We start from the raw sequence: 25,000 nt of genomic DNA, 5'->3' as shown, positions 1-25,000 counted from the left end.
ATACCAGACAAGACAAGCAACTAGGATTAATAGTAAGCACGCGCGTGAATATAAGAACGCTTTTTGCCTTAATCGTTCCAACTTTCAGCAGCTTATTTCGCCTCTTCTTAATTCAAACAATCCAAATACTTTCAATACTCTCAATTATACTCAAAAATTCAATTCAAACTTCGCCAAAAATCCCCAGGGATTAACCCACAAAATACCTCCCATCCATTTATCACATCCAAAAAATTCAGTTGAAATTCCCCAAGGATACCAGACCGTCAACGTTACTACTAGAAACAAACCCCAAGTAAATACATTTGACCAAACAATCATCAAACGAAAACGAGCGCCAAACAAAACCAAAATGAACTCTAACAAAGTCACTATTGCCACCCAAACTGATAACGAAAACAACAAGGGACTTGGACGATCAGTCATTATACCCGATCCCCAAAACCCAATTTACCCCCTATCTAATTGTACGGATATGCCCCAATACAGAAAAAACCTCAACCAAGTATTTGGGGAAGAATTTGTTGCGGAAGCAACCGCAAAAGACCGCCAAATGGCCCCGATAATTAAACTCATTAAGGATAAGGACTGGGACACTCTTAAAAGGGTGAGCCCATACTTCTATTCCCTGAGGAGAGATTTATCGATTACACCCTCCGGTTGTGTCTTATATGACAACAGACTTATGATTCCGTCATCACTTAAACAACTCGTGATTAACTCGCTCCACCAGACCCACCCGGGCCAAGCTGGGATGCTCCGACTTGCAGACTTAGTATGGTTCCCTCGGATACATAGGGAAGTAACGGCGAAAGCCCAGTCATGTGGGGACTGCATAAAAACAGGTAAAAATCTCAAACCTATAACCCCAAAAAATTCCCTAGGGATACTACCAAAACTAAGTGAGCCAAACGAAGAAGTACAATTAGATTTTGCGGGGCCAATTCCATTTAGAGAACATAAACAAAACTACTATATACTAGTTTCAGTAGATCGCTTAACAAGATACCCCCACGCAGAGGTATTTAAAGATTGCGACACACAAACAGCACTGAATTTTTTAGAAGAATATTGTCGATTCCACGGCATACCACGCTCCATCAGATGCGACCAAGCCCAAGCATTTAAAGCAAGAGAATTTGAAATTTTCTGCAAAAACAAAAACATCAAGCTAATACTAGCCCCCGCGGGAGATCACAGGGCCACGGGAATGGTAGAAAGATTAATTCAAACAATAAAAAGGCGCATCGCCGTAATGGAACATGACCCTCTATGGTCATCCGCCGACTTAGCAACAATAGTAGCTAAAATCATAGAATCGATAAGACTAATTCCGAACGCAACAACAAAAATAAAACCTTTTGTAGCCCACTTCGGCAGACCTCCAAATACAGAACTTTCTAACATAATTACAAAACCCTCAAACAAAAATCTGTCATATAAACAAATAAATAAATATGCTTCAGATCAAGCAACGCTACAACACCCAGCGCTCCCCAGGGAAATAATGTGGGACTGGGACCATGATAGCGAGCCCGAACTTGATATTCAATACAAGACGCGCTCACAACCACTCCCGGCCAACAGCGACACAGATGACTCAGAGAACGCGCCGCTGCTTAGCCACAAGCGCGTTCATGGTAAGATCATACCTGACAGATTAGAAATTACTTTCGGCGATAAAACTTCCACCGTAATTTACAATAGAAAAAACATTGCAAGAAAAACACTGGCACGAAAAGTACCGGAGCCCCGGGGAACGCTAAAACCTCAATGGAATATCATCCCGGACGGTACCATTACTAACTACTCTCCTCACACAATAACATTAGATACTGATAATCGAAAAAATACTGTAATAAGGAGGAACGACCTAGCCATAGTAACCGAAACAAAACCCCGCGAACCCGAACCTGAGCCTAAACCTAGACTAATACATATGGTAGCATGTAAGACAGTTGGCGAATATAAACGCAATCAAGAAAAAATAAGAAAGTTTTGTTTAAAAGAAAAAACAGCCCTCGCCAAACAACAAGAGCTCATCGCGAAACAACAGCGAAAAGCCCCACTGCAACAAACTGCGACACAGCAGAACCAACCGGGCCCCAGCCGCAGCGCAATAGACACCCAACCAATGGGACACGCAGACATAGTTGCCATGGCCAAGAGAAATCAACAGGCCCAAAAACGCCAACGAGCCACAAAGAAAGCCACGTCGAAGCCACCTCAGAAACAACAACGTCAACAAGCACCAAGAAACAAATCGCCCTGGAATCCCCAAAGGCCACAATGGCTGAAAAATGCAAAAACAAGATTGACGAAACCATCACTTGCCTCCACGTTCGAATTAAAATCAAAAGCCGCCGCCCTACAGCAATCCCGAGAAGCGAAGTCAAAACCAGAACGAAAACTACTGTACTCGAGCTCGTCAGAAAGCAAAAGCTTCATATCTGTCAACAAAAACAAACTCAAGTTCTCACCAACAGTCAAAATTCATAACATCCAGTCCGAGTCCCCAGGGACAAAGCACTTTGAAATCATCACATCATCCGACCCACAGGACTTTATGATGGAGTCAAACGACCCCACCAACCAACAACAAACCTCCAGTTCGTATTCTCCCCCATCACAAAAACTTCCCCAGGGCATCATGAAGTCCACTCCAAAATGGGACAAACTCGTCGAGAAAATATGGAGCCAACCCAACCACGAGAGTACTGGCCTGGAAATGAGCTCCACGGAGGACTTCCCAATCCAACCGCCTATCAAAAAAGTCGAAGTTGTATACCTGGACTCGACAACTTCCGAAATAGCAAACACGGCGGACACCACTACAATAACAATCAGCGAGGACAACTCTGAAAACATTATGGAAGAACCGGTAACAGAACCGGCATCTGTAAACTATCATCCAAACGACCATCAGGTGCAAAATACAAACGACACGAACGATACGAACGATATCGCAACCACAACGCCCGCTAACGACGAGGAGCACAAGTCTCCATCTACGTCTCCCGCTAAGAGCTCTATCTCGAGCCTACACACAAGCGACTTCTTCAATCCAGAAGAATTTTGAGTACCCCAAAATTCTTGTCCACGGGGGTGTGTGGTGCGGGTGGCACCTTCCCTAGGGATTACCTGAAAATTAAACTGATAAAACTATAAAACTCTCATACAACTTTCATTCTAGTTCACTGTGTTTCATAAACCGTTCAGCTGTATTACGTAACCATTTTGTTAGCTATTATTACTTGAACTACTTTAACTGGTACCAACAGGTACCGTCTGAGTGTCTACTGTAAATCGCGTCATTGTGTTAACTGAACTTATTCTGACATAGTTTGATATTGATATTCAACCGAATCCCTCGGTAAGAAAGAGAAGAAATTAACGACTTGAACCCTGCGTTTTGAATCAGCCATAACAATAATAATAATAATAATAATAATAATAATAATAATAATAATAATAATAATAATAATAATAATAATAATAATAATAATAATAATAATAATAATAATAATAATAATAATAATAATAATAATAATAATACTAATAGTAATGATAATAATAATAATAATAATAATAGTAATAATAATAATAATAATAATAATAATAATAATAATAATAATAATAATAATAATAATAATATTAATAATAATAATAATAATAATAATAATAATAATAATAATAATAATAATAATAATAATAATAATAATAATAATAATAATAATAATAATAATAATAATAATAATAATAATAATAATAATAATAATAATAATAATAATAATAATAATAATAATAATAATAATAATAATAATAATGGATCTTCCAGAGATCTCCCTTGCTGATTAGCGGACCATGTACAAACGAAACAATCGGAAATATATTTTCTTCATCTGATATTTATTATTAGGGATTCTTCTCAAACCAAACAAAGCATTGAATCACTAACTAGATTAGGAAACTGATATTAAAACACCAACTATTCAACCAATATTGAAGCCAATCATTCTACCAACCAGTCACTCAGATATCTATGACCATAGGGAGCTACAAAAAGATAGAAATGATTATCCGGGGAAACTGAATATTGCATAGGACGGTGTACTCTCATTTTTTGGGTTGGCCTGATTCATTGAAACAAAAACGGAACTTCATTAAGGAAAGAAGGAATTCAATAACATTTTTAAAAAAAACAATCATTCTCCAGATCTATTTTTAACCCGAAAATGGAGTTGAACCAAACTATGAATGTCAAAAACTAGTATAATTGCGAACCTAATTATAAAAAATGTTGGCACCCCATTTGCTAACTTTTGTTGTTGTGCTTTTAGCTGTTTACTCTTCTCGTTTTGCTGATTTCACAACTCCAGTTTTTCGTACGGCATTTGTCCAATATCAAGGATCGTTCTTTGCCAAATTTGTTTAAACAAAGTTAGAAAAAACCTTCACATAATTCGTGCTCACTTTGGAAGCAATTGAACAAATATTGAAATATCCGGCATTTTCCTAAGGTTTTTCGTTCATTCAGGTTGATTTGGCCAGATCGAAGTGAACCCTGATCAGATCAACTTCGAGTGCACACATGTTCTTGGTGCGCTCGAATTACATGGTCTGGAAAAGGCCTTGAGCGCATGTTTACTGGACAATTTTCTTGAAGTTCTCAGATCAGAGGTCTGAGACGGCCTGATCAGAGGCAGTTTCGAGCACACAGCATTCTTATCAGAGGCCAATTTGAGCGCACCGTAGTCTGAACACAGGATACACACAGTCTGAGTGTGTTCAGCGGACGCATCGAACGCACTTTAGTCTAATCAGAGCACGTCTAAACGCATAATAGTCTGATCGCAGGACGTTTCGACCGCTAAATTATAAATAGGTATAATATTGTGTGAGAAATTTTCAAGTTGGACTAACGAAGAATATTTTGAGATGTTCCAGTATGATTTTGGTGGTGCTCCCCTCCTTCTTTCTCATCCCGGCAGACCATGAATATATGTCTCTTAAATAGTTTCGTCGAAACCCATACTTAAAAACTAGTGAGCAGTAAGTCTCTAAGACAACCTGATGCTCTCTGGTATTGGAATGTTTATCCCATTTTTGAGGGCGAAAAATAAATGGACAACAAACGCAATCAGACGAATAGTTTGCAGAACAAAATTGATTAGAAAAGAACAACTGGGTTAATATAGTTGCTAAAAATGTTTTCTGAGAGCCCTTAATGAAATGATTTCATGCAAAAACTCAGTTACTGTAACTTCCCCGCAGCATGTAGCATAATTTTTGTAACAATTTTATATTTTACTTCTTGCTCCTTTGTATAATATTTAATGTTTTCTGCACCAAAATGCCTTACCAAAACATTAGCAAATTGAAGTAACTATGACATTGTAATTCAACTCGCAAAATATTCGTATTGAAAGCAAAACTTCTAATTTTTACTCGTTTAACAAAACTCACTAAATTTTTTGGGCCTGGTTTATTTCTAAAATTGATATGCACAATTTATTGAATTTTTTCTTATGCATTTTTTGAAACCTGATTACACCTTACTCCCATAACGGAAAACTTGAAAGCAATTGTTCAAAAGAATTGATTCCAATTAGCATTAGAAAATTTAGAAATTTCAGAAAAAATTGAAGGAAGATTTACGTAACTCTGTTTTGTATCTTGGTTCTTTCGAACGATAATAATGAGATCAGCTATCGGTTCTTCAACATCTTCAAAAGCTTTTTGCAATATTTTTCTTTGCTTTCGAAGCTGCGTCATATCATATTGACTCCGTTGACACAATTGCATCAAATCATGGCTGTAACTTTCCAAATTACCGACTGATTTTTCTGTCATCCTTTGCTGTTGGAAGGCAATTATTCCATTTGTTTGCTGTACCACAATGACCGTGCTATTGAGCTGGTCTTGGAAACCTGATAGAACAAAAACGTTTCAGAGGCTTGGAATTCATTCACCGTAACTGAATTTTTAGATGCCGCATTTGTCATCAGTTCCAGCTCTTCTCTCAGCGGAACAACTTGATGCGGAGTTTTTGAATATTCAATCGACCACCAATCCATAGAAATTGCAATATTGCTGCTTGGTCCTCGACAAAAAAACCTTATTTAGATTTTGTTTGATGCAATTTTGTAGTTTGCTCTCGATGAGAAACAAAATCAGAAGTAGGTAAATTGCTTGAAATATAATTTTTTAAAGTAATGCTTTCGACAAAGTTTCAATTTTTTTAAAAAAAGTGTTGCAATAAATCCGTTTCCTCGATTATAATTAAATTCAAACTCAACAAAAGTAATTCATAGTTTTGATTGTTTAATAACCCACTTTGTTAAGGGTGATAACTCTATTTCTGCTGTTTGCAATTCATATTAAAATCCAAGACCGTATTGAACCAATCAGCGAAAATTTTTGATCCGAAGTTTTACAGCTTACTTCGGACGAGCTGTTTTTCACCCTCAAAATTATCGCTTTTGTAAACGAAAATTTTTAATTCTCAAACCTCGAAAAATCTCAAGGAGTAACTTGTTCATGGGAATAAACTGCGTGATAGTAAACTCAGAGATAATAATAAAAAAATGAATTAATAAATTGTAGTAACCTGAGACGCGACCATTTTCATTATTTTTGGAAATTACTCTAAAATTGTCACAAATAAACTATTTATCCTATTTTGCCTCTTGTCGTACTAAAAGGCAGTAATTCCTCTTTTTGCAGCTAATTGCCTGAAGCACAAAAATTTAAATTGGGGAAATTGGGCTCTATAAGCTGGGAATAACAATTTCAAATTTCTTAAAACGAATTAATTGCGTAACAACAAAGCTGAGGTACGGTACTGGAGAATCACAAACTCAAGTCAGATATTGATTTTTATCCTTCTATCTTTTATATATATATATATATATATATATATATATATATATATATATATATATGTATGTATATATATGTATATATATATATATATATATATATATATATATATATAGATATATATATATATATATATATATATATATATATATAAGCCACATTCCTATACAGAGTGTCCGTGGGATGCACTAGTTCATTGGTATCTCCCAAACAGGACACTTTTGGCAAAGAAAAACCGGCCGCTTAGTAATTGGAAAAGGTCGACAGGAGAAAACTCAATACTTGTTATCAAATAATTATTTTAACAAATCTATGCTAACTATTTATTGCGTTTCGAATTTGGCATTCATTCTTAGTTGTTAAAAATATGCCCCTGATCCTTTATAACTCTTTCCGCGTGAAATTCGGATTAATTTTTTCCAACAATAAACTATTTTGAAGTCAGTTTATTGCCTAGAAAAATTCAGCAAATCAAGACACCACAATATTCAGTTCTATAGGTGGCAAATTTCACAAGTTTTACTGTGTATCATTTGTGTGACTATTTACAGCTACAAAAAGCAACTTTTAAGTCCAAAGGGTAATCCCTTTTAAAAATCTGAACTACATTGTGGGATTGCTGGTAGAGCAGTGATGTCTTTGTTTATGTGTGACCGAAAAAGGCTGGAGTAAAAAAAAGAGTCTGAAGTTTGGAGTAAGCTTAGGAATCCTGATAGGAACTATGTCGTAGAGATTTTGTTGTATTTTGTGTGCTAATAGTTTTTATGGGCTTTCATTAAACCATTTGTCATCACAGCATTATCGGCAACATTTTCCCAAAAAAATTCAAATAAAGTATCAAGCAGTTTTTGCAATTAAAACTGACAAAAATTAGCTTTTCTTGGCGCTATTGAGCATTCCTGTACTTAAGTTGATTGAAGTAAAAGTAATATCAATCGTTTTATTTTGAATTTCTGTCTGACACTTGTGTTTAAATTTTTTTTGATCAGGATAAGTTAAATTAATACAAATCTTTGTTATCAAACTTTGATTCGAAATCAAAAGTTTTTGCTCATTAAAAGTTCAAATAAGGGGGTGTTTGATTTGTTGAAGAACTCTTCATTCTTCTCAGTCGATCTCTATAACATCAGTCCTGTTTTTCTTAAATTTCGGAATTCTTCTCTTTTCAAACTTCATTGAACTCTTGAAAATTATTTATGTTCTCCCCGCTCGTTGGGTGAGACAATATTTACAAAAACGAAGGTCCCCTCTCATTGGATTAAACCTCTAAAATGACTCCAATCTTCTTGGAGTTCAAAAGATTTGTCCAAAATAGAATTTTCCCAAAAATAATGCAAAATCCGTGGTTATGAGACTTGTGCAAGCAACAATGTAGCCGATCCTCGTACAATCACAACGGAAACCGACTGAGCCAATCTGTCAAAAGTGATAGCATGTCCTTGCGACTGCTAATTCTTGCTGTCAGCTAACAGACTATGCGCTTCAATGCTTTCTTGAGAGTAAGTGACAGACCGCCCAAGGACTCAATAGCAAGAGGAACAAACAAAATTCCTTGCACAGAGCAACTACTTTTGTGTTGTGCATACTTTTGGTCTTCATTTGATTCAATCGCGTAACCAGAGTTCTCTGCCGCATGATTTATAATGTTTGTTTGCAGTGGAGCAGTTTCGGTGACGTCTAGAGCAGCTGGACGACATGATTTCATGAAAGAAGAAATATGTCGCCAGGGCGATAACTATTTCCCGCAATAAAGTTCAGTTTTCGATGACTGGGGACAAGTTAGCTGCTGAGCAAGCTGATGCAATACGGTCACAAATCCTGTCGTGCCGTGAAACCGCTTCCCTTCTTCCATGACAGATGAAGGCGTGTTCACCAAAAATGTCAAGGGTCCCAGACCGGCAGTGAGGGCATTTTCTTTCATCTTCATATACTGCAATCCCTAGTCTGTACTTGACACTAATTTGAGGTTCACTGGGACTCAGATTGAGACCTAAAGCAGGAACTGGAGGTGTCGCAAGCCATGAGCCGGATTGAGGCAAACATAGAGATTGCAGTCTTGCTTTCTCCCTGTTTGGCGACTGAACTTTTAGCAGCTCAGAAAACTTTTCAGTATCTACAGCTTCTTGAATTTTCTTCAGGAAGTCAAATTGAAAGGTTCAAGGCTTGTATAGAGTTCCTTATAAACTCCACTATCTGAAACGCGCTGGTTTTTGCTTTTCTGAACCAAGTCATCAGAAGCAAACACTAAGCCCACATATGCGGCTCTGTATTGCTCTTGAGATTGCCTCACTCCGAGGCCAGAAATGTTTATCGGTAAAGTTGACTGCGTCCATGCATTGTCACAGGTGACAGTATCTATTATTTGTTTAAACGCATCTCTTGGCTGGAATCAAAGGCTTTTAAACCATCTATTAGATTTCTTGTGGGCGTGTTAGTGCGAAGGAAGTAGACTAACCTTGGTGTCCCTAAGCTATAACGAAGTATGCCGAGAGCACATTGAGGATCTTCAAGATAACTCGAATTCTCCAAGAACGAAACACTCTTTTGAAAACGTTTCTGCAAGCAATAAGAAACAATTTCTGGTCATCCAACAGCCGCAACCAGTACTTCGAAACCATTGCCCTTAATTCTTGTAACTTCTCGATCAACTGAGGGTAGATCTACGATTGGCCAGAGTTCGCATTTGTCTTCCTCAATTACTTTTGGACCTCCATTGGCCAGGATATCAAGCGTAATTCGGATTTGATCTTCGGAGCCTGCAACGAAACCATTGACCAAATACCAATAGTGCTGGGTAAGATTTGGAACCGCGTCTCTTATCATTTCTATTTCTTAACAGGCCATAACGTCAACGAAAAAAGAAGGAGACCATGGGTTTTCTTGTTGAAAACACGATTCACTTTGAAGACTGGCGTTACCTTAAAGTAGTGGAACATGCTGAGAGTAGCAAAAATTTGTGAATACTGCAACACCTGGTATAAAATCTCATGCTGCTTGCATTAAGTGTGAGTGATTAACCGAATTAAAGGCATTTCGGAAATCAACCTGCAGCACTCCTTCCATAGAGTCAGCGTTGAGGATCACCTCGTAAGTGATTTTCGCAGAGTGGATATTTGCTTCCGCATCTCCGCTCAATCCAACCCCTAGCTGAATGGAATCGAACAACTCAATTGCTTCCGCTTTTTCTTCTTTCACTAAACTTTTAGCAGAAAACGCCTCAGGATTTCACTGACAGCTATTAGGCGCACTCCTCTTTTCTTTTTGGGTAGAGCGGTGAGTGATTAGCTGCAGAGGCCTTTCGATACAAATGAAAGGAATTTACCCCTACCAATTTAGTTCGTCATCTGGTGTTTTGGCGCAATCATCCAGGACACTGGTTAGCAGTTTTAACCACTTGGCTCTAAACTTGACCGCAAAGAAACGACATTCTGGAACATGTGATCTATCTATTGTCTGTAAACAGGGCAGTTTTTTGTTTTCGTTCTGTTTTGTTTGTTCAACGTTTTCAAAGAAATTATCATCAAGCTTTGTTATTTTTTGGCGATTGTTCAAATTACGTTTGTGCTTCGAATAGGCCCAAATTGATTTCGCATTGAAGCACGAGTCGTGCTCTGAGCCCCAAAAGGTATATCTAATTTTGGTCTCATGTCCCGAGTTTTTTAACACTTGCATCTTATAGAGTTTATTGACAGTGTCGGGGATGAGAAGTATAGTTCCTGTTGTTGTGTGGAATTGCTCTTTTACACTCAGGTCTTGAAAGTTTTGAGTCAAACCAGTATTTGCATCACTGATGGGGTCACAGTCATCAATGATGTCTCGTGAGCTTGCATTATCTTAAGAATGAAACTGCAGACGAACACTATCGTTCACAACAGTTTTTCTCAAATTGTAATTCATTTTTCCCATCTTTGAAACTGTATTTATATTATCCGGGGGAATGCAAATCGTAAAAACGAAGTGCTTTCCCGAATCGAAGTTTCCATTTGTGATAGCTAGATTTTTGATCGTGTTGATGTCGACAACTACCTTTTTTGATGTATTGCCTAGGAGTTTCTAGGAAAAAATTTTCTCTGAAGTGTCCTCTCCGTTGTGGCTATCTCTGTTGCAGTGAGCGACTGCTTTTTTTGTAATGTCACAGAATCCGGTGGCGCCTAATTGCATCTCTATCTGTAGGGGCTACTGGCGGTACGACATTGGAGGGTGGGAAGGGGGGTGATTAAGAACAATCTCACCGGGTTTTGATGCTCGGTCTTGAACTCTTGAGGTAATTTACTTCAATAAGGTTGTTCCAATTTTAAACGAATTGAATTTAGCTTTTATCAACTCAGTGACTTAATTAAAACGCACGTGCAAAGTTACCATGCACTATAGAAAAAAGTGGGATCTATTCTGTTTCCCCCCCCCCAGTTTTTTTTATGACCCCCAGTTACAAATTTATGTTGTTATATAGCACGTTACTATGTAAGAAAATAGCACGTGCGCCTGGGGGTCATAAAAAATTTGTTCTCACTAAGCTGGGGGCCAAAACAGAATAGATCCAGAAAGTTTTTAGTGATAAAAAAGTCTTCGCGGTGATAAAAATGTTTTTTTGTGATAAAAAGAAAAAATCTTTCTATTGAAATCTCTTGAAGGAAATTTTTTTAATGGCACATAGGTTATTTTGTTAAGTATTCAATCACTCAAATTAGCCAGCAATGGAAACGTGAAAGAGACGGCTTCTTGTTTGATTTGCAAACTCACACAAACAAGTCTTATTCCAATGATTTCTACTTTTTTGAACGTGATTTCGATTTCTAAAACCATCTTGATGTCATTTCACTTTGTCAGTATAGTAAAAGTAGCAGACAAATTTTAAAATTTACAAAGAACGGAATTTCGCAATTTTGACAAAACCAAAGAAATTATTTACAAAAGGTGGAGAAGAATCAATTGCATGAATAGATTTCTGCATTTTTTATGTATGAAAAGTTATTCGAGCAACTGTTCCCCGTTTGTAACAGCATCAAATGACTTCAGACATCGTTAAGTGTTTGATATGCAATAAGAGGTGTACAGCGGCTGCCTATATATTGCTAAATTTCATCTTAAGGAAACACAAGCTCAAATGATTTCCGTTTGAAGTTTCGTGGAACCACAATCGACTTAGACTCACAATAATGTAGCCTAAAGTAGCATAAAGAAAAATAGATACGAAACATGACAAATTCAATATGATGCACAAAAAATGCTCAACACTGTAGGTAGAGTTAATGGTGCTAGATATCTTCATAAAAAAACTAATAACCAGCCACCTTAAACGACAATACGAGACAGTAAATTTCAGGAAAAAAATAGGCACCCTTGTCTTGTGGTAAAAAAAAGCACCAGTTAACCAGTGGATGGAATGGAAAACGTTTTCCTCAAAATCAAATGCAGTAAACTTTGTTTTTGCTCTGAAAATACGATTACTCTTTTATGTTGTTTCAATTTTTCTTATTAGGAATATTGAGCAGGAACCCAATGAATATGACGTTAAACACTTAGATGGAAAAATGAACAAAAAAAGAAGCTCCGTTAAACATTTTTAACTGTTTTTGCCTTAGTGTATCCGCATACTGCACACTTTTAGTCATTGTGCATATTTTAATGCACACTCTTACAGTAGTGCATCCGGATAATGCATCTCTTAGTCATAGTGCATCCCTATAATACAACCTAATAATCAGAGTGCATCCCTATATTGCATCCACTTAATCATATTGCATCTGTATAATGCACCCACTTAGTAAGGTTGCATCCTTATACTGTATCTTCTTAGTCACAACGCATCCCTATAAAGCATCCCCTTAGTCACGGTACAACCGTAAAATGCTCCCTCTTAATCAGAGCGCATCCGTATATTACATCCTCTTAGACATAGTGCATCCATATAAGGCACCCACTCAATCATAGTGCTTCCGTATAATGCATCCTCTTAGTCATAGTGCAACCGTTTACTGAGTCACCCTACTCATAGTGCATCAGTATAATGCATCTTCATAATCATAATGCTTTACGTATAATGCATCCTCTTAGCCGTAGTGCATCCGTATAATGCATCCTCTTATTCATAGAGCATCCGTATTTTACATCGTCATAGTCATTGTGCCTCCGTAGAATGCATCCTCTTAGTCATAGTGCTTCCTTATACCATAAACTTTTCGTTAAGAGAATACAAAATCTTCAACTACGCAATAATTCAAAACCAATGAGAGCTACCATTACAACTTTGATTTAAAAAGAAAACAAAAGACCATTAAAATGAACAAATATATAGAAACTTGAACGCATTTCATACTGCATCCGTAGAATGCGTCCTCCTACTCACAGTGCATCCGTATAAGGCGTTCTTTTATTCATAGTGCATCAGTATAATGCATCTTCATAATCATAATGCACTACGTATAATGCATCCTCTTAGCCGTAGTGCATCCGTATAATGCATCTTCTTATTCATAGAGCATCCGTATTTTACATCCTCATAGTCATTGTGCCTCCGTATAATTCATATTCTTAGTCATAGTGCTTCCTTATACCATAAACTTTCCGTTAAGAGAATACAATATCTTCAAATACGCAATAATTCAATGCCAATAAGAGCTACCATTACGACTTTGATTTAAAAAGAAAGCAAAAGACCATTAAAATGAACAAATATACAGAAACTTGAACGTATTTCATACTGCATCCGTAAAATGCGTCCCCCTACTCAGAGTGCATCCGTATAATGCGTTCTTTTATTCATAGTGCATCCGTATAACGCATCCTCTTAGTCATAGTGCATCCGAATAATGCTTCCTCCTACTTAAAGTGTATCCGTCTAATTCATCCTCTTAGTCAAAGTGAATCCGTACAATGCACCATCCTAGTGATTGTGTATTCCTACAATAAATCCTCTTAGTAAGTATGCATCCTTATATTGCATCCACTTAGTCAGAGTGCATCCGTATTTTGCATCCTCCTAATCGGAGGGCATCCGTATAGTGCATCCTCTTAGTCATTTTGCATCCGTATAAAAACACTCTTAGTCAAAATGTATCCGTATAACGCATCTTCTTAATGAAAGTGCATTCGTAAAATGTTACCTCTGAGTCATAGTGCATCCGTATAAAGCACCCTCTAAGTGATATTGCATCCCTACAATGCATCCTCTCAGTAATAGTGCATCACTATAATGCAAACTCTTAGTCAGGGTGCATCCGTGTATTGAATCCTCTTACTCAGATTTCATTCGTATATTGAATCCTCCTATTTAGAAGGCATCCGTATATTGTATCCTCCTAGTCAGTGGGCATCCCTATAATGCATCTTCTTAGTCATAGTGCATCCGTATAATGCATCTTCTTAGTAAAAGTGCATCCGTTTACAATAAACTTTTCACTAAGCGAAATGAACATGTTAAATTACGCAATAATTCAAAGCCAATGGGAGCTACCATTACTGTTTTATTTTAAAAAGAAACCAAAGGACCTTTAAAATTTACAAATTAACAAATATTTGAAAATAGTGAAGCTCAAAACTCCAATTTTCTTTTTGAAAAGTGTGTTTTCAAAAGCTACACCGACAAAAGATTTCAACAAGAAGATGTGAATTAATCTTCAACATATCAGGAAGTCCATAGGGTGTTTTGTCCTGTTATTGATAAGACTGAGTCACAAGACTACAAAATGTCATCAAATGCAGGCAGAAGCCAAAATTTCACAAATAAATTTAGGACAACACAGTATTCAAAGCACTATAATTTTCAGATAGATCTGCGAAAAAGATAATTCAACACATGCATCTCCTCTCCATATCAGCGGGTCTTCGTAATATAAAGATTACGGAGAAAGAAGAACAAAAAGAAACACAAAAATGGAACAATATAGAAATCTCGAAGTATTTATATAAAATCAGATGGTAAAAGTCGTCAGTCAAAACGTACAACTAACAGAGAACAAAATTTAGTGAATCAACAAAAGTATTGGAAAATTTTTGTAGCTGAGATTGAGTTACACGTTGACAAAAATGATAGCAAAAAAGAGACAGTTGAAGAAATCTTTTTAAAAAATAGCTTAAAAGTCATTTAAAAAACGACTATAAAAAGAAATCTGTATATAGGTTTGGTTATTGGTACTGGGATAGCAATTGAGATTTATATTTTTAAGGTATATGTCGTTCAACAAAAAGCGAAAGACAAACATAATCAAAAAACCTTTTGAAAATCTACTAAATTTTGCCAAATAACTGTGTCTCAGCCCATGAGCATAAACTTTTCAACCAAAACAATTAACATATTCAGACATGCCTTTTTTCAACATTGTCCAGTTTTGCAACTGCGCTTTATCTCAATTGGAAATGTCTTAAGCTGGTTATTTGACAAAGAACCAAAATTAACCTATATAATGTGCATTTATGCTTAAAAACAAACAAAAATGGAACCTCGTGGTATCAAAACCCAGACACAATTAGTTAAAAATAAAACCGATAAAGAAATTGCTTTTCATTCAACAGCAAATGGGTTACCATCTGTTTTTACTCAGACTACGCCAGAAGTTGAGAGAAAAAATAAAAAATGGTAACAAAGTTTGAAAACTCACCGACATTTTCCTAAAACCAATGTATTTAAAGTCAAAAGGGACATAAGATAACAACTTAGAGCAATGATTAGATGATTTTATATCTTCAATCCAAATGGATATTTTGGATACTAAGTAATTGGACTACAAAAATGGATTGCGGAGACTAAGTAATTGGACTACAAAAACTATTACAAGGAATAGCAAAACATAAGAAATCCATTAAATTTTACGAAAACAAATGTTCGGATAACCGTAACATTGAACTCTGAAATCATAATATGCGCTTGTTGGGCCTCATTTTTTTTAATAGTGTCGGTCAATAATTTGGCCCTGATTTGATATTCTTGTCAGTAATTTATCTCAGATCTGTAAGTATGGAAATATTTTGAAAAGAAAAAGCTGCATCCATTTAAGTCTATTTTTCCTTACTTAAGGATCTTCGGTGAAATAAAGAGCAGCCTTGATGTTGCTGTGCGCCTAATAAAGCTCTCAATTGTTTAAATAAATGCGAAGTAGATCAGTTTTTAAATAAAAATTTTCAGTATATCAAAAAAAATAAATTTCCGAAAAACTGGCAAAAATATAATTCCAGAAAACTCTTAAAGACAGTGGAAGTGCAACTAGCTCTTTTTTCGAGCTGACAATGAATATGATTGCATTTTAAGGTGTCTACTTCCCGCAAATTTAATGAAAATGGGCTAAAAAATACCTATTTGGTCCCATTTTTAACGAAAATAAAACTGAATTTGAGAATTTTAGCACAAAGTCTAGCCGAAAAAACCCGGATCGAACAATTCAGCAACTCTCCTTTTTCATTAAAGATAAAATTAATCACAGTACCGTTAACAGGTGTGACCTATATTAGCAAAATGGACGAAAAATTGACGAGAATTTGAATAAAATCCACTGAATATCGTCTCCTGTTCACAAAACTTTAATCCTCGATAACTATAAAATTTTAAAGATCGAATATCAAAAAATCTTATCAATTCCATATTCCACGCTGGACGGGCTTTCTAATGATACCACTCACAACTCTCTACGATGATTATATCGATCGGCCAAAATTGACTGAACAAAAAAAAAACATTTGACTATATACTTCCTCCCCCCAATAAAGTGGGCCGGAACCATTATCGGTGTTTCCATAAGCCTGCCATACTTCGTTTTTAACAACCTTTAGACTTGAATTGTTCAAACGTTTTCAAATTTTCTCTCTTAAAAACAGAAAGCACGTTTCTTGCTTTCTGAAGTGTCCTGTTCTTAACTCTGCTTCGATTTCAAAATCCATTAGAACCTCGATTTCAAAATCCTCTTTGAGATCGCTAAAGTCTAAATTCGTTGTCAAATTCGCTCATAATAAGATATTATTTTTCTGATCTACCACGCCTCAATTTTAATGGTCCATTCTGAAGTAATCTCTGAAAAGTAATGATCATGATAAGAATAGCTGATAACAACCACTTGTTTCTACTGTACGTACAGCGGGCGCTTTTAATTTTATAAAATTTCCCCTTTGACACCAAGTATACATAAAAGCCCGTTTTGCGCTTCGTGCCTTTCATAATCTTACCCCTTTTGTTTACAAAACAAAGAGTCACGAAAATGGGGCGCCTTTTTGTCAGAAATCCGACGCTTCAGAGATCATTCAGAAATAAGCGCAATGACGTCTTTTTGATTGCAAAACCCCTTTTGAAATGTCATGCCAATAAAACTAAAACGATATGCGACCTTCGTGGGAAATTTTTTATTCTCTTGGACCACAATAACTGTTTATTTATTTCCACAAAAAAAAAGAAAACAAAAACATCTTGCAAAATAACTGCTTTCAAAACCAGCAATTTGTTCTTTTATATAGAGACAAAAACTTGACTGACTGTTTATCGTTTATAAAAAAGCAAATTTTTTCAAGAACACCACTTTCAGAAAAATCGTCCGTCTTTTAGATTTTGTAGAAGGGAACTCGATTTCTTTTCCATCTTTTCAATTGGTTGAAAAAAGCATTTCAGAATAGAAATAAAGGGAAAGAACGAAATTGGTCTTTAGATAAAGTGGTATAAAACATACTACACAACCTGCGTAATACTATAGCTGTTATATATTAACTGCGCAATATCATCCAAGTGAAATACATAAAAGCTTATTTGAAATTGAAATAGTCCTACATCAAAACTCCACCTTCGATTTATTCCACAAATTATTTGAAACACGAGCCTCTTTTAAACATTTTGAATGGAACTGACCTGATAGAGTAAATTAACTTAGTGTGATAGTTATTAAACTTGTTACAGTTTAATCCTAAACAGTTTATAACTTCAATCGCAACATCATGTCCAAACTAGGAAGTCTGTTTATCCTTGGATTCGGTATCAATTCTAAAGTGGATTAAACTGATTATTAAACAGATTTATTTCTCAGATTGGGAATCATTGTGACCTAATGTTAGTAACTATGGTTCTCAACTTCAATTATCAATCTGGAAAACTCCCACCGGGTAAGTGACTTTGGAAGAGATATCCAATAAATTTTGAACAAAAAAAGCTTTTAAAACCAGTTATTCTTTCATTCAAAAGCAATCCTTGACAATAGCCGTCAATAGCCGCCAAAGTTGGCCGTCTTTTGGCACTCGAGTTTTTGCTTCATTTTACTCAATACTGATGCATATTGAAATCCACAAAATTCAAACTGTTAAAGTTCGTTTTTTAAAGAAAGTTTTCACAATTTTCTCTTAAACTACGATGCAAGGGCTGAATAATAGCTTATTATGCAAAATATTTAATTGTTCTGTTCGATAAAAGAACATTAATAATTCAATAAAGTAATTGAAAAATATTTAAAACTTTTTCAATTTTATCATTCCAGTTTGGGGAATTTTATAGCTCCTCTGTAAAAAGACTTAAAAAGGATAAAATGAAATATTTTTCGCAATGTCCTCCATGTTCCCCAATGTTCCCTTTTTCGTGAAAAGTAAAAGTGCTAAACTGATCTACTTGGAGAGCAGACAAAACAGTCCCAGACAAAACACTCCCGTACAAAGCAGTCCCGTAGAGCAAAATATTCCCTGACAAAACACTACCAGACAAAATAGTCCCAAGAAAGCAGACAAAACAGTCCCAGACGAAATAGCCCCAACTAAACATATGCACATCAATTAACAAAGAAACGCCTTAAGTTAATTATATGATTGTATTTCTTTGAACAAATATTAAGCTGATTACAACACAGTTATATTCAAGTAACGTATTTTAAAATTTTTGGTTTAATCCTAATTTGTATCAATTAAAAACAAAGCATTCAGAAGTTTAACTAATAGATTATGAGTTTTAATGGTTCGTAGATTATTTTTACACTTGTTTCGATATTTATTCGGGACTATTTTGTCTGCGACTATTTTTCCTGCTTTTATTTGACTTTTTGTCTAGTACTGTTTTGTCTAGAAAAATTTTGCATTTGTGATTGTTTTGTCTGGACACGGATCTATTGAATCTGAACACAATTTTTTCTTTTCTGCAGATTATAGAACAAAAAAATTAAAATACTGTTCTCAGTTCTCTTTTTGCATGAAGTGCTCAAAATTGTAATCAACTTGCATCATTTGCTTGAGTGATCACGAACAGAACGTAATAAAACAATCATTTTCAAGTTTTTTCATTTTTTAAATGAAATCCTGAAAAGAATTTTTGAACAAAATTAAGTGGATTGAGTAACAAATTGAATTTTCAAAAAGATCAAATTTTGTTTGATTAGCTTATCAAAATTGTATAGTTTTTTCACTGTTGAGATAGGTGTCGATATGCTCGACTTAAGAAGAAAAATATTCGTTGATTCTTGCATAGGCATGGATCATCAGCAATTACAATTTTATGTTCTCTTACAAATGCATGTGGAATTGGCGCTGTTGAGCAGAGTATGATATTCTAATACTACGAAAGAAAAATGTTTGAATGTTTGCAAGAAGCTTGCCAAATATTAAACGTAACTTCTAAGACTGTTCACTGTATCAAAGAGCTTCTAACTTATAGGATCTCGCAAAAGTACGCAAGAAATACGGACTTATGTGCAAGGACATCCAAGATAAACGTTATTTGTGGCAAACTAGATAACTGTATATAACTGTATATACAATTTACTGCGTATTTTCTCAAGGTCTGTTTTTTTGCAAAACAATGCAAGTCCATTAAAAAATCTTAAAAAATCAACAGGAGAAACATCAATGCAATTATTTTGTGATTAAATAAGGAAATTCTGAAAAAAAAGAATCAAAATTGCTCAATGGTTTTGATATGGACAAATATAACTAATTTGTTGCTGAAGCCGCCCAAAAAAACTGTCTCCTCAATCAAGTAGGAGAAAAATACTGCACCATCCGACCATTAACCTAACAAACACATATTAATAGTTTTCTATAAAAGTGTCTGTTGCATATAGAAAATATTTATTTTAAAAAAAAGATAACCGAAGTCTCAATTTCGAACTTGTTTCTTTTCTGCAGTTTTGTAGAGCCTGATATTTTCCGTAAGCATTTCAATGGCTTACACCTACACGTTTGGCACATTGCTATATCTCGGTTATATTGTACAAAAATCTTGCTGTGTACAAAAGCTTGGAAATATCTTGTTATTTATTGAGCAATTATTTTGAAAGAAAACGAACACTCCAAGATGAAAGGCCGTGAAATATTTATGGTTCACATCAAAACACGTTATCAGGCTATTAATTTTTAATTTTGAAGGTTTCAAGAGGACGTACGGTTTTATGTTTTCAATCGCGCATGATGCTTAAATTCTCCAGGTTTTCAAAGAGGAAAATTTATTCAAGTGTTTTTAAAATTGTCGCAGTTTCAAAGATGCTTTTGTGTTCTTATGTGAAGGTTTTTGTCTTTTCAAGACGCCAAAAGACTTTTAATTGTCGACCTTCAACAAAGACGTTAATGTAAAACAACTAGTTTGTCTCCGAAAAGAACGAAAATTTAGTTTCGGAGCTTTTGGTTATTTTGCAAAAACTTTTGCAATTGGAGATTTAACTTCGAAAATCCATTCAATTTTTAAATTCATTGGATTATCTGTTCGGCTGTTTATAGCAATTCCTCTTCGAGGCAATCAAAACAATAAATGAAAAAGTTAACATTTTTTATCAAACTTTGTCAACTAACCCTTCGAGCAATTGAACCTTAAAACAAGCAATCAGCAATTCTGAGAACGATAAATCTTCAAGGCTGACATTAGTAATAATGCCAGTCGAAAAGAACGCTTATATTTTTAGTCACCAATTGACCTTACATCACATTATTGCAGTTGCCTCGCAAAAAATGATCATGACGACTCTCTCTGGTTAATTATGTCACAAATTGACTATTTCAAATTGGTTGAATTTTCAGCGAGAACGCGCAGTTACACAATTCCGCCTTTTGTCATCATTACGTCAGCATTCCTGTTTGTGATCAAATTCCACGACTGTTCTTCGTCGTGGTCGGACCAAAATATGTATTATCAAGACACCCTCACATCAGATCCAGGTGAGTTTCTTCGCGTTTCTTTTATAATTATTTTACATAAACGTATTTAAATTTCGGTTTCACATGACCGACTTTAAATTTCCTAGTAGAACGTATAATAAATTTTTCATGATTTAAAATAATCAAACTTTCTTAATTATAAAAATTTTCTCATTTAAAAGAAATGCTTTTGAGCATAACTCTATGATTCAATGCCGATCGACATGTTTTTCTTGTAAAATCTCGTTGATTTTTTTCTTATAGTAAATATATAAGGATAATATATAATGTTATACAAATCTTGTGCACTACCGGGCCTCTCCAAAACAGTAATGTGGCATCAGTATTGGGCAAGAGTCTAATAGGACAGGTCTAATTAGCACGGGGTATGAAATTGTAAACATTCAGACGTGAAACACGTGAAAATCTTTTGCAAGTATTTGATTTGCCACCACTTGAAGGATTAAACCCAAGACCTGTCTAAGAGTTAAAAATTTCATCTGAATCTTGTCCAAGAATTAAATCTTGACTTCTGAATCTCAATATTCGCCAAAACTTTGGTATTTGTTATCTGATACTGGTAGATCTGGTAGGTTTAAATCAAAACTTTGTTCAATTTCGGCAAATTTTTTCCAAAATTTGTACAACACTTACTCCAAACTCGCTCGAAATCTTGGCCGAGACATTGCAACACTACATCAAATCGTTATGGCCAAGACTTGGTAAACTTAAGAAGAGCATAAAAAGTGAGAGGGCAAAAATAACCAGGAAAGCAAACACGATGACAACGAAAATTCGGTTGATTTCTGAATTCTGAATTCTGAATTCTGAATTCTGAACAAAAATTTGTCTGAAACGGCTTCTGTTGGCGTATTTCTGTTTGAGAAACTCTTCGTTTAGGTCGTAAAGGTCCAATTGAAAGGTAAATATGGAAAAAATTTGAAAAAACTTTTTGGTGTTATGAGAGAAGTTAGTACCATGAACTGATTTAAGAAATTACAGGGCAGATTTAAAAGTAAATTTGAGCTGAAAAATTTTCAAGATTCTCGAATTTTTTTGTTCACAACATAGCGACTGCCGTTTTCTAAGTGATCATGCTTTGTACTGGAATATGCTCTGACTAGGGGTGTAAATAACGTGGGGATCTGATTTTTGAAAACTAGCTTTTTTCCTGTAATGAAAACAAGCTCAATACAAGACTTTAATTCTTTTTAAACCAGTGATTTTTTAGAATATTGAATATAGTTTAAATATACTTTTTAAGTGGATTAAGTACCATATAGAATTTTAATTTTTAAAGATATTTTACGGACCATAAGTTTGAACTGAGGAGAATTCAACCGGACCTTATTTAAATCAGTTTTTTGGACGCCAATGGTCTTATTTAGCCTCAAAAATTTGAGTTTAGCTCATATGATTGTTTTGTATTACATGTCTTTGCCTAAGTAGAATATTCATTCATTGCGGAAGAGTTTTCATTACCTAGGAAGTGCGGTCATTTTTCCATTTTCTCGTTTTTCATACAGAATCATGAGTGGCTACAAGATTATGGGTGCTTGTATAAACCCAAGTAGGAAAATTCAGGCTCGATCATCATGCAGGGCAAAACGGAAATTCAAAGGTTGTCCTTCTCCATTATTTCGAATAACGGAATAACAGCTTATCATAACGCCTCAAAATTCAACTGGAATAAATTATTTAGTTTTCATTTTTCTTTGCTCCTCACCTCCTGTTTTTTTTTGCTAGAAACTACGTCAGTAAGTCAGCAAGCATAACTCTTTGTTAGATAAATATTTTCAATCGTCAATAAATTTAGGATTTATTTGAGACTCTTTCTTGTTTATAGTTTTTTTTGTTTTTAGGCTCTCTTTTTTGTGAGATGGCAAGGCTGACATTGGAACCAAAAAACGTTTAGTTTCAATCGGTTTTTATTGTATTCAAATTACGGTTTTCCTGTATGCAAGTATACAAGATCCTTATTTCTTTCCGAACCTGTCAAAACATAAAGTCTCAGCAAACGACTTTTTAATGGTATCGTGTAACGAAAATGTCCTAATTTCTTGAAAACTGTTCAGTGATCCACACATTTTGATCAAGCCGTCTTGTATTCTGGCCAAAAATTTTACCGAGACATTATTAAGATACCTCAAGTCTCATTTCACTGTTCTGGAAGATCATGCCCGGTTAAACGTCAATGATCAGTGTGATAGTTAGTTGTCTGTCCTTTTTCATTATGACTGTCATGTCAGTGTTAACTTAATTTAAAGATATTTTAACTTAAATTAGGATCAATAAACAGTTGTGACCTTTCTATACCAATAACCTATCTATTAATGTCATGCTATTGGGCAAAGAAGAATTATAAGCTTTATTTGTAATGAATACAAGAGGGATCCAAACAGATTCCAATACTGTGCGATTACTGGGAAAGATTTTAGGATGAATTCCTCATTCTTTCCCTCTTGTGTTGAGTTTATGATACTGCTCGCCGTCAATTATCAATAATTTTTGTACTCATTTAAATCAATGGCTTGAAAAATACTCTTTTCGTTGTTTTTGATGAAATAATTTTCTACACTGCCAACCACTGTTACTTTTTGCGAAGCCTGAAAATTTACTGATATTGAGAGAAATACAGTATTTCTTTGAAAAAATTTTAAGTCTTAAAATAGCAATGTAACAAATAGCAATTGGAACAAAAACGTTTGTTTTCAAACATTCGGTTTTTGCTGTATATAAACTTTACCTTAAGGCGCTATCACAATAAACCCGAACGGGTCAGAATTCACAGAAGTTAGTTTTTCAAAAATTTTCAAAACGTTTTTTATTTTGTAACAGATAATCTTCTGTCTTGTATTCTTAACAGCCGTCTTGTATTCTTAACAAATATGTTACCAAGATATTATGAAGATATCTCAAGTCTCAGTTCACTGTTGTGCAAGATCTCGCCCGGTGAAACTTCCAAAATGACTGTGATAGTGAGTTGTGTGCCTTTTTATTATGACTATCATCCCTGTATTCACTTAATTTAAGATCGATAAACAGTTGTGAACTTTCAGTCGTGCAAAGAAGACGTACGAGCAAATTTTTTTTACAAGGACCCAAACAAATTCCAATACGGTGCAATTACTTCGAAAGATTTTAAGTTAAATTAATGTCAGTCTTTTTTCTCGTGTTGAATTTATGATACTGTCCTCCGTAAATTATCAGTAATTAATTCCTGTACTCGTATATGTGAATGGCTTAATTGTTTCTCTTCTTTTCGTTGTTTATAATTAATTAGTTTTCCACATTGCCTACCATTGTAAATTTTTGCAATGCCTGAACTTTTACAGATATCAGCAGAAATACGAATTTTTTTCTCTAAGTCTTAAATAACTACACTGTTTGATTAGACTCGGGTCACAACTTCATAACATCCGATGAAGATGGAAGTGTAATAGTTGACATCCCAGTCCACTATCTGGACATGCAGCAGACTGCATTCGTGGGCAGAGAGGGACTGCTGGTGACAATGCCATGTAGTGACAGTGATTATGGCCTCCATTCTGACACTGATGGTCGCAATAGGAGGAAAAATGTAGAAGCTAAGGACACAATTGTCGTGTGGAAGTTTGGTTAGTTTTACTTAATTGTATTTCAGATATTATATTGTACAATTTTATTAATATAGAAAAATGGAGCTTCTTACTGGAAACACTTGTCGAATTTTTTTGTCCCAAAACTGTGAGACAAGTGGGTTGTAATTGGGGGACTTTTTGGGAAGTTCCCCTCAAAACTTGGGGGGGGGGGGAGGGGATAAGGGGGTTTAAAATAATGTAAGAGTTGGGGTTTAATGGGGATTTAGTTACCCGTTTATCCAAGATAAACAAATCACTAAGAGAGATTTCACCTAGCTCGAAGAAAATGACAGTTAAGCAACAACGTATACAGTTTGGAAATGCCCCCCACTCATTTTCTACGAATGATGTTAGGATAAGGCCTTTCTCTGAAAATTCTGGTCAGATTACATCTACTGCCCGACTAACAACCATTCAATATTAAC

The 25,000-nt window shown here is 35.2% G+C and overlaps 1 protein-coding gene across 1 annotated transcript; it reads left to right on the top strand.

Annotated features, from left to right (window-relative positions):
- Nucleotides 1-17,525: 17,525 nt before the first annotated feature.
- On the top strand, nucleotides 17,526-24,572 carry LOC142355138 (uncharacterized; the record flags this gene model as incomplete). Its single annotated transcript, XM_075407393.1, has 3 exons — nucleotides 17,526-17,955; nucleotides 20,839-20,976; nucleotides 24,351-24,572. Coding segments are annotated over exons 1-3 (415 nt in total), but the record flags the coding sequence as incomplete, so codon positions are not given.
- Between the last annotated feature and the right edge of the window lie 428 nt (nucleotides 24,573-25,000).

Source organism: Convolutriloba macropyga, unplaced genomic scaffold (assembly GCF_964194025.1).
Source record: "Convolutriloba macropyga unplaced genomic scaffold, txConMacr16.3 SCAFFOLD_2846, whole genome shotgun sequence".
Lineage (NCBI taxonomy): Eukaryota > Metazoa > Xenacoelomorpha > Acoela > Convolutidae > Convolutriloba > Convolutriloba macropyga.
Note: the sequence above shows the minus strand (reverse complement) of the source record. Positions and strands in the feature narration are given on the sequence as shown.